We start from the raw sequence: 11,631 nt of genomic DNA on the forward strand, positions 1-11,631 counted from the left end.
CAACTGAGTAGATCAAGGAAGAGGCGCCAGGCAGGAAGAAGAGTGCATGAGGCAGGGGACAAGCAGCCTCCTCTGTTGGATGTTTCATATATTGTGACGGACTTTCATGAAGGATCAGATTGTGCCCTAAACATCATATTGTCTTTAAATGAAGGGGGAAAAATCAGCAGATTTCCCTCACTGCTTTTAGTTCATTTTCTGAAGTGTCTTTTGCCTCTCTTCTTTTTTTTTCTTAAAATTAGGAAGTTGCTGAGAAGTGAAAAAGGAAGCAGATGAGAGAAAAACACAAAAGAACTTTAAACAAATAGAAGGTAGATGACTCTAGTTTCTGTTACAAATACCTGGATTCCAACTGAGACCTGAATTTGCTGGGGACAGCACCAGGGAGACAGGATCATGTGGCTGCCCCCAGTGCTGCTCCTTCTCTGTCTCCCAGGTGAGTGGGGCTGGGGCTTTGAGAACCTGGTATTTCTGGGGGAAGGATAGTAGGTAGAAGGGTCAGTCCTAGGTTTAAACCAGAAGTGAAGTGTCAGCAGAAATGGGAAGGCAACATCCATTAATCCTTCTATATATCCTTTCACACGTTCATACATTGGTGGACAAGTCCTACAAACATTGACTGAGCCCCAAGTATGTGCCAGAACTGTTCTGGGAGCTGTGTAACATTTGCAAGTCACATTTGCACTCGGACTCATGGTTGAATGAGGCAGTGAATTAAACGATGCAATGTGGAACTTGATGTGGTAGAGATATATACACATCTTGAGAGTGCACAACAGGGACCTCTAATTCTGCTTCTGGAAAGATGGAAATCTTCACTGAGGATTCTTTGGAAGTCAGTCTTGAAGGATGAATGAGTTGGCAGAACATAAAATGGGAATATATGGAAGTGTAGAGATACTAAAGATTGTGGAAGGCTCAGGAATCAGCCAATAGTTCTATTTTGCCAGAACTTAGTTTAAAGGGATTGGAAAAGTTTGTTAGAAGGAAATAATGACTGCCCTAACAGGGAACATAACAAAGAGTCCCAGATGGAGTGGGAGAAAAATGCAGAGAACTCAAATTCACATAAAAACACCAGACTTAATAGTTCGGCTGACACTGGAGGAACCCCTGAAACCCCTGGACACTCTGTTAACCTAGAACTAAAACCATGCCCGAAGCCCACTCTTCAGACAAAGTTAGACGGGATTATAAAACATAAAATAATACACGTGAAGAGTGTGGTTCCTAGTTCAATCAGATACACGAGACCAGATGAGTGGCTCCTGTCCAGAGGCAGGATGAGATGGCAGGAAGGGACAGGAACTGGTTGAATGGACACAGGGAACCCAGGATGGAAAGGGGGAGTGTGCTGTCACATGGTAGGAATTGAAACCAATGTCACATAGCAATATGGTATAAATTTTTGTATGACAAATCAACTTGGGCTGTAAACTTTCACCTAAAGCATAATAAAGAAAAAGAAGAAGGAAATAATGAAACATCCTAAACATCCACTTTAAATCCTTCCTGGAACAAGGTGTCGGGCTAAGAAAACAAAATTGTCCTGCAAAGATTGAACCTTCGGAATGTACTTTTAAAAATACATTCAGAATGCACGAGTGCACATTTTTCTGTGGGAAATAAGTTTAGGATAAAATATAGAGGATGTTCTTCACATTAGAATGATTTTTATGGTTGAGTTCCCTCATGACGCCCAACATGATGACCAGCCTCTTCCCACGTGGTTAATGAGAAAGCAAGAGATTTAAAGGAGGAAGACTAGCTGGTGACATTAACCAAAAGACAGTTTTCTTGTCAATAAAAGGAGAGAGTGGACTGGGTGATCTCTAAGGTCCCTTAAGGCCCCTGTAATCTATGATCCTAGACTCAGAAAGACATGTGTAAGGAGATGCATCTCCTTACACATGGGAAGTACTTGAAAAGTCTTAGATGATGATGATGGACAAACTGTAGAGTGCAGTGGACACTTTGTGATCACCATGATTAATGAAACGGGCACCCAAAGCAGTGGTGACTGGAGCTGCTTATGTTGTTGTTGTCGTTGTTAGGTGCCATCGAGTCGGTTCTGACTCATAGCGACCCTATGTACCACAGAACGAAACACTGCCTGATCCTGTGCCAGGCTCACAATCATTGTTATGCTTGAGCCCATTGTTGCAGCCACTCTGTCAGTCCATCTCCTTGAGGGTCTTCTGCTTTCTCACTGACCCTCTGCTTTACCAGGCATGATGTCCTTCTCCAGGGACTGACCCCTTCTGACAACATGTCCAAAGTAAGTAAGACGTAGTCTCGCCATCCTTGCTTCTAAGGAGCATTCTGGTTGTACCTCTTCCAAGACAGATTTGTTCATTCTTTTGGCAGGCCATGGTGTATTCAATATTCTTCGCCAACACCACAGTTCAAAGGCTTCAATTCTTCTTCGATCTTCCTTATTCATTGTCCAGCTTTCACATGCATATGATGTGATTGAAAACACCATTCCCTGGGTCAGGTGCACCTTAGTCTTCAAGGTGCTATCTTTGCTCTTCAACACGTTAAAGAGGTTTTGCAGCAGCTTTGCACAATGCAATGCGTCTTTTGATTTCTTGACTTCTGCTTCCATGGGTGTTGATTGTGGATCCAAGTAAAATGAAATCCTTGACAACTTCATCTTTTCTCTGTTTATCATGATGTTGCTTATTGGTCCAGTAGTGAGGATTTTTGTTTTCTTTATGTTGAGGTATAATCCATAATGAAGACTGTGGTCTTTGATCTTCATCGGTAAGTGCTTCAAGTCCTCTTCATTTTCAGCAAGGAAGGTTGTCTCGCCTGCATAACGCAGGTGGCTAATGAGTCTTCCTCCAATCCTGATGCCCCATTCTTCTTCATATAGTCCAGCTTCTTGGATTATTTGCTCAGCATACAGATTGAATAGGTATGGTGAAAGGATGCAACCCTGACGCATACCTTTCCTGCCTTTAAACCACAAAGTATCCCTTTGTTCTGTCTGAACATCTGCCTCTTGATCTATGTACAGTTTCTTTGTGAGCACAATTAAGTGTTCTGGAATTCCCATTCTTCACAATGTTATCTGTAATTTGTTATGATCCACACAGTTGAATGCCTTAGTATAGCCAATAAAACACAAGTAAACATCTTTCTGGTATTCTCTGCTTTCAGCCAGGATCCATCTGACATCAGCAATGATATCCCTGGTTCCCTGTCCTCTTCTGAATCCGGCCTGAATTTCTGGAGGTTCCCTGTCGACATACTGCTGCAGCCACTTTTGAATGATCTTCAGCAAAATGCTACTTGCGTGTGATATTAATGATATTGGTCAATACTTTCCGCGTTCGTTTGAATCACCTTTTTTGGGAACAGGCATATATATGGATCTCTTCCAGTTGGTTGGCCAGGTAGCTGTCTTCCAAATTTCTTGGCATAGACAAGTGAGAACCTCCAGGGCTGCATCCATTTGTTGAAATACCTCAATTAATATTCCGTCAATTCCTGGAGCCTTGTTTTTTGCCAATGCCTTCAGCACAGCTTGGGCTTCCTCCTTCAGTACCATCAGTTCCTGATCATATGCTACCTCTTGAAATGGTTGAACATTGACCAGTTCTTTTTGGTATAATGAGTCTGCGTATTCCTTCCATCGTCTTTTGATGCTTCTTGTGTGGTTTAATATTTTCCCCATACAATCCTTCACTATTGCAACTGGAGGCTTGAATTTTTTCTTCATTTCTTTTGGCTTGAGAAATGCCGAGCATGTTCTTCCCTTTTAGTTTTCTATCTCCAGCTCTTTGCACATGTCATTATAATACTTTACTTTGTCTTCTTTAGCTGCCCTTTGAAATCTTCTGTTCATTTCTTTTACTTCATTATTTCTTCCTTTTGCTTTAGCTACTCGACGTTCAAGAGCAAGTTTCAGAGTCTATTCTGACATCCATTTTGGTCTTTTCTTTCTTTCCTGTCTTTTTAATGACCTCTTGCTTTCTTTATGTATGATGTCCTTGATGTCATTCTACAATTCCTCTGGTCTTCAATCATTAGCGTTCAACACGTCAAATCTATTCTTGAGATGGTCTCCAAATTCAGGTGGGATATGCTCAAGATTGCACTTTGGTTCTGGTGGACTTGTTCTAATTTTCTTCAGTTTCAACGTGAACTTGCATATGAATACTTGATGGTCTGTTCCACAGTTGGCCCCTGGCGTTGTTCTGACTGATGATACTGAGCTCTTCCATCATCTCTTTCCACAGATGTAGTTGATTTGATTCCTGTGTATTCCATCTGGCGAGGTCCATGTGTATAGCCACCATTTATGTTAGTGAAAAAAAGTATTTGCATTGAAGAAGTTGTTGGTCTTGCAAAATTCTATCATAGGATCTCTGGCATCATTTCTATCACCAAGGCCATATTTTCCAACTACCGATCCTTCTTCTTTGTCTCCAACTTATGCATTTCAATCACCGGTAATTATCAATGCATCCTGATTGCATGTTTGATCAATTTCAGACTACAGAAGCTGGTAAAAATCTTCAATTTCTTCATCTTTGGCCTTAGTCTTTGGTGTGTTAATTTGAATAATAGTCGTATGAACTGGTCTTCCTTGTAGGCATATGGATATTATCCTATCACTGATAGTGTTGTACTTCAGGATAGATCTCGAAATGTTCTTTTTGATGATGAGTGCAACGCCATTGATTTTCAAGTCTTCGTTCCTGGCGTAGTAGACCATATGATTGTCTGATTCAAACTGGCCAATACCAGTCCATTTCAGCTCACTAATGTCTAGGATACCGCTGTTTATGCATTCCATTTCGTTTTTGACGATTTCCAATTTTCCTAGATTCATACTTTGTACGTTTCACGTTCTGATTATTAATGGATGTTTGCAATTGTTTCTTCTCATTTTGAGTCATGCCACATCAGCAAATGAAGGTCCCGAAAGCTTGACTCCATCCACGTCATTAAGGTTGACTCTACTTTGAAGAGGCAGCTCTTCCCCAGTCGTCTTTTGGGTGCCTTCCAACCTGGGGGGCTCATCTTCTGACATGATATCAGACAATTTTCCCCTGTAATTTATAAGGTTTTCACTGGCTAATTCCTTTCAGAGGTAGACTGCTGGGTCCTTTTTCCTAGTTTGTCTTAGTCTGGAAGCTCAGTGGAAACCTGTCCGGCATGGGGACCTTACTGGTATCTGAATAGCAGTGGCATAGCTTCCACCATGACGGCAACACACAAGCCCCCACAGCAAGACAAACTGCCAGACACGTGGGGGGGCTTCTGTGTTGCTGTGATGCTGGAAGCTATGCCACCGGTATTCGGCTCAAAAGAGCCGATTATGGTTATGTCTTCCCAACTCTGCATTCAGTGATGGCATGTTGTTAGCTTAAAATCAGTCACGATGAGAGTATTTACACCACAGGAATCAGCAAAAGCTACATACAAATCAGGGGTCCCTACCTCCATCCCCAAGAGCTGGTTTACTGGCAGATAACTGCTTGTGGTACCTTCTTGCTTAAATCTGCTAATTTTTATCTAAATGTGCCCTAGCCTGGGTTAAACTGAAGCTGGAAATTTCTTTCCCGTCTCTCTTGTGTGGAGCAGGCTGACATCTCCAACCCCACAGGTTCAGCTCACATCCATGGTAATTTGCAGCTGGGGATTCCTTCTGGGCTCAGATGTTCTACAGCTTGTCTTGTTTCATTGGTGTGCCTGGCTCAGCTCCCTGCTTTCTTTCCCAGCATACTCCTCCACCCATCGCACCTATCTGGTGTTACAAACTGTCTGGAAAACTTGTGGTCTCTTTTAATTTATGGAGGGGACCTGAAAAGGTTGTATTTCCAGCATGCGAATGAGGAATGAGAAAGAGATGAAAAGAAAGAAGGGACAATTGCAGAATGAGGAAAAAAAGGACAAAGGTAGTGAGGTGAAGTCGAATATAGAGGAAGAAAGTGAATTTCAATATAAAATGGGCAAACTCTGATTTATTACGCATTTCACAGTCTGCAAACACTTTCAAATCTATGACACAATCTGACCTTCTGACAACTTTGGGATCTAGGCAGGGAAGATAGCTTTATTTCTATTTGACAGATGAAGTGGTGAAGGGATTAGCCCATGACATTTCAGCTAAGTAGAAGAGCTGAGAATGAAGTCCCAAATCTGCCTTCTCCACAGAGCTCCATTCCCTGGCCATGGGGATGTTTAGATTAAAGCTAAACAGGCAATATTCACAAAACATTCCAGAGTGTTTTCTGTTGGTCTCTCTGCTACACCATCTGGTATTTCCATTCTGAATTTATTGCTCTCCTATATCCCCTACCCCTTGAGCTTCAGGGAAAGCTCTTATGAGCCCATCTGGATGGAGACCTGGGATGTGGGCTTGTGTCTTCCAGGCTGTCCATCTCTGACAGGCCCCAGCTCTGTAAGTGGCACCACAGGGGGCTCTGTGAGCGTGCAGTGTCGGTATGAGGATGTGTACAAGGGGTATAACAAATACTGGCGCTGAGGACAGTATGACACAGCATGTGACGTAATTGTGGAGACCAAAGGAGAAGAGAAAGAAGAGAGGAATGGCTGTGTGACCATCAGAGACCATGCTGATAACCTCACCCTCATGGTGACGGTGGAGAATCTCAACACAGATGACGCTGGGTCTTACTGGTGCAGAATTCAGACAATGTGGATCCTGGATGCATTGTCACATGACCCCTCGGTCCAGGTTAATGTGTCTGTGTATCCAGATAAGAGTTCCCTGCACTCCAGCAGCAGAATTATGGGATGTGACTGAGCAGGGGGCGGGCGAAGAGGAGCCTAACTTACCTGTGTCTCTGGGTCTTGTCCTCGTCTTCATGGAGTTGGGATGTGGGCAGGGAGGGAGGTGGCTGAGCCTTCCGCTCTGGGATGGGTCAGAGGGGAACACAGCTTATGGAACCCTCATTCTTATAGGGCCTGGGTCTCACCCTATTGCCTGTGGAGGCGCCTCCAGGCTGAGCCAAAGTTCTTTCCACTGTACACTTTGGAAAGCCTGTCCCAAAGGAAACAAACTCCCATGCATCTTCAGCTTCCTCACAGAACATTCCCTCTACCATGTTGTCCTGAAATTGGCCTCACTTGGGAAAACTCCTCTTGTTTAATAGTCTTCTTGAGTATAAGCTACTCTCTTCTATACCCCATAGGCTCTGGGACCATGAAACCTTGTCCATATTCTCCCAACTCCCATTACAATTTCCCACCTTTTATATTCCCATCCGCTCCCTTTAAAATTTGTGTCGCATGGCCTCACCCACCCTCTACCTCTCCTTGACATTCCGTCTATTGGCTTCCAGGTTACTCCCCAACATTCAACGACCCCAAGCCCTGCCATCATCTTGGGAGGTTTTAATAAATAACTTGTCAAACACCCTTGCCTTGGGTTCCAAGATCTTCTCACTTTCAGTGATCTTCATGTACACTCTTTCAAAATTCCACCCATGGCAACATCACAAACTTTGTCATCACCCCAGAGTGGTCCATGTCCAGAATCCTGCACTGAAATATTCTACTTTCTGACAACTTTCTATCAATCAGTCCTCTCCCACTCATATTATACCTATTCTCAACTTCACAGACACCTCCAATCCTTTGGTCCTTTCCTCCACTTCCTCTATTTTCTCCCAATTTATTGTCTCTCCACCCTGCCCCGTTCTCACTTCCTTCCTAAGCAACTCTGAACACCAATAGTAGACTGTATTTTCTTCTGTTACCAGCACCCTCAACTCCCGGGCACCATTTCTCTATCCACTTTACAAAACTCTCATCTCTGGGCCAATTAGGGTACCAACCATCCTGATTTTCCCAAGACTGAGAGGTTTCTCGGGACACTGTGATTTCATTGCTAAAACTTAGAAAATGTTAGGCAAACCAGGACAAGATGTCATTCTACCCTGAAATCCACTTGCTCAGTACTGCTGGAATAAAGCCACAGAATGGTGCATATGGTGTCAATAGAAGTTCTTGATTTCCAATATTACTCTCCTATTCTTCTACCTTACCAAAGGCACGCAGGATATCAGACATGAACTCTCAACTTCTTTCCTTCTCCACCTATAAACATGTTCAGGCTAACTCATCCTTCCCTCTTTCCCTTTCAGGATGAGGATAACGTTTTCCTCCTCCTGTTCAAGGACAATCATCCTTGAGGCTGGATTCTCACCCCATGGCTCCTTGCCTCCCTATCACCTTGAGTCTAATTCCCTCTTCTCTCATCCATGTTCTCACTCCATCAATTATCCATGCCGTGTCTTGTCCTCAGCCTCTTCCTCATCACTATTCCTTCACCTGAGCTTATAACACATGTTTATGACTCTCATGTCCTAAAATATGCATCTCATCCATGTAGCCTCCTCTAGGTGCCACCCCATTTCTCATTCCTCCTTTCCACTTACCCAGAAGGTGGATGAATGGGATGTTTCCTCCTTGGTGCTCCTGTTGTGCCTGGTACAGAGTTCCATTCGAGTGCGCACCACTTTGTATTGGAATTAGCCTAGTTTTTTATGTGTCTCTGCCTCTCTGTAAGGGCAGGGATGGTATCATTTCCATCAATGAATCTCCAACAGCAAGGAGGCCAAAGACTGTTTGTTGGGTGAAATGGAGTCTTGTTGGGCACTCTATGAAGGCCTGAGCTTCTGTTATGGGAATCACGGGTAGGAGTGGAGTGGGGGTGAGGGTACAGGTCATGCTAATAGTCTAAGACACCTGAGTCCTTGGGAGGATCTGGTGACTGCCTCTACACTGAGTTCCCTGTTTTTTTGCCTCCCTCTCCAGTTGTGGGAAAGGTGGCCGCAAATGATCTCCACTTGAAAGGGGGTGCTCTGAGCCTCCACCCATTTTCTGTGAGGTTCCCTGGTCCAAAGGCTCAACCATCTTTCTTCAGACTTCCCCATGCCCCTTATCCTTTTGGAGTTCCTCATCAGGCTGGAGAAGCCCCTAAGACATCCCCACCCTCACCCCAGACAGAGTCAGACTTGGGATTCAAAGAAAGACCTGATTCTTGTTGGAGATGACTCTCGTGGGAAGTTTTGGGAAGGGCTCATTTGGGCCCTGAGGGGCAGATGATGGGAAATGAGGCGGTGGTGGGAAGGTTTCCTTGTCCACACTTCACCCAGGAAGTGGCCTGGTGTGGATTCAGGCCGTCTCTCGAGCCCCTTCTGTGAGCGAATGGCTCCATGTGAATCAGATCCGAACAGGTGTCTTAGAGCTCAGCAGGGAGAGCAGTAACCTGATGTGTGATTTTTATTTTAGCAACAGAGAGGACCAAACTTCCAGTCACACCTCTGGGGACTGCTGGACAAAACCTCAGCACCACGTTGTCTCACCACCCGGGGTAAGGGCTCACATCCTGGAAACTATAGTGGGAGGGGGCTCAGCACCTTACTGGGCACCCTGGGGTGGGGGCTGGTGGAAGCATCCATGTCCCAAAACTTTCACCATGTGCTGGGCTTTCCTCCAAACCTGGTCCTGGTTTCCACATACTCGAAGGCAGCAGGTGGATTCTGGGTAGAAAATGTCACTTGTGCTGTGAGCCCCTCCCCCATAAGGCAAATGTGGGGTACAGGCCAGAGGCTGGTTATGGGTGGACATGCCACCCCTTCACCCAATCCCACCCTTTCCCCTCTTCTTCTCCACTGGTTCTGGACTCTAGGTCTTGGTTCTAGGGTCCCTAATCTGGAGTCACCTTCAAAGGTCTTTGTTCTGCCGAGGATACTGCTACCAGGAGTTGCCTTTGGGGTCTGTGGGGAGAAGGGAAGGCTCCAGGCTGGAGTTTGCATCTGGTCTCCCTCTCCCCCCAAAAATACCCAGAAAGGTTTGTGATGCTGTTGCTAGACCCTGGCAGGTGGGAACGGAGGGGTGAGGGCTTTAAAGTCTGGGTGAGGACAGGTTTCAAGAAGTCGACTGATAATGGGGACACTGTGAGGGGGAGGGGACAGAGAGGTGGGCTCAGGAACATGATCTGGAAAGCAGGGACCACCTGCGTCCTTCTTCTTCTTTGCTCTATCATGTCTCCTTGAAGAGAGTCTCAAGGGCAGGTCTTGACCTAGGAGTACGGGCAAACGGCCCCAGAGAGGGCCTGCTCTAGCATGGGTCCTTTCAGGCTTGACCCTGGATTATTTGTGCTCTAGAGTCACAGTGCAGGGAGAGGTGGGGAGAGGAGGGTATTAAGCCTCTCCCAAGGAGGCAACTCCTTGTTGGTCACCTTGTCCCGCACAGGTCTCTGCTCAGCAGCATCCACTTCCTGCTCCTGGTCTTCCTGAAGGTGCCCCTGTTCCTGAGCATTCTCAGTGCTGTCCTCTGGGTGAACAGGCCTCAAAGGGATCCTGGGGGAAGTAGAGTTAGCCTGTCCAGGAGGAACCACAGGTCACCATCCCAGGAATGCCTTGTCCCGGGATACGGCCCTTCAGACAAGATGAGAAAGACCTTCGGACTCCAAGCCCCAGGGCAGGAGGAGAAGTGACTGGACTTTGCAGGGGTCTTGGGCCTTGTGGGGATTTTGTTCCTGTGCCTGGTGGGGGGCCTGGATCTTAGAGTACACTTGCTTTGAGTCCTCAGAGTAAGACAGGGAATGAGGTTTTCCTGGGCCTGGATCCAGTCCCTGTGCTTGGTTCCTCCTTTCTCCTCTCTAGCCACTTCAGCCCCCTGAAAGTATGAAGTGGTGGTAGCAATCTCAAATACCGACAGGTGCCAGACAGATAACACAAAGGGGTCAAACAGCTGGGTATAATACAGTAGGGTGGGGTGGAGTCTGTGGTCAGCTGGGATATGCATGTCCCCTCTAATGGGCAGCAGCCAGCCAGTTATCGCCATGTGGCACTGTGGGCCCACTGTTTGCAGGCATTCCTATCTTTCAAAGAGAAGCCAGAAGTGAAATTTTCTCATTGTTACATATAGACAACAAATTCCATTTAAAAAAAGATTGTGATTAGCACAAAACATGTCTATAATCCCATGTAACTCAGGAATGCTAGTCATGACTTCTGAGTAGAGGACAGAAATTCCAGAGCCTCACTGTGTCTGCCTAGTGTTTATGTCCGGGACCATGTGGCATGCCAGCAGGCTGGGGAACTGACCTTCCTAAGTGCACAGATGGGTCCTTGGGATGACGTGCCCAGGCTGGCATCCAGGGGCAAAGACAGCTATGCTCCCAGGCCTTGGGCTTCAGGAAGTGGCTTCGCCCCTGCCCGTCTTGTTATTCTCGTATGTGATAGAAAGTGCTACGTGAAGATTCTTCCATGTGGCTGTGGTAATACACAGGTGCAAATTCTTTGACACTCCTCCCATTAAGAGCTGGAGTTGATGTCCCTTCCCCTTGAATCTGGGTGGGCTGTGAATGCTTTATTCAATAGACTAGAGCAGGGTTTCTCAACTCCTTTCCCATTATTGCCCCCGAAGCAGCCTTATTAATTACAGAGGGGAAAGAGTACTTTCAATGAGTTTTGAGAAACTGATAGTCATATAACCACCACTCCAGTGAAGATCTTGACTGGGAGACAATAATCTATGGGATAGCATTTCGAAAAACTCATTAAACTGTACACTACATGTTTTGTATATAATTGTTGAGGTGTACAATTATACCTCCATTAAGTTATTTTTAAAAAT

At 45.5% G+C, this 11,631-nt stretch overlaps 1 protein-coding gene across 1 annotated transcript; it reads left to right on the forward strand.

The window, feature by feature from the left end:
* Nucleotides 1–381: 381 nt before the first annotated feature.
* LOC101356371 (CMRF35-like molecule 2) lies at nt 382–10,486 on the forward strand. The gene is given in 4 exon segments (XM_023729429.1): nt 382–436; nt 6,390–6,776; nt 9,277–9,358; nt 10,243–10,486. Coding segments are annotated over 4 exon segments (753 nt in total). The 5' UTR covers nt 382–396.
* Nucleotides 10,487–11,631: the final 1,145 nt, after the last annotated feature.

The sequence above is a fragment of the Trichechus manatus genome, unplaced genomic scaffold (assembly GCF_000243295.1).
Source record: "Trichechus manatus latirostris isolate Lorelei unplaced genomic scaffold, TriManLat1.0 scaffold00028, whole genome shotgun sequence".
Classification (NCBI taxonomy): Eukaryota; Metazoa; Chordata; class Mammalia; order Sirenia; family Trichechidae; genus Trichechus; species Trichechus manatus.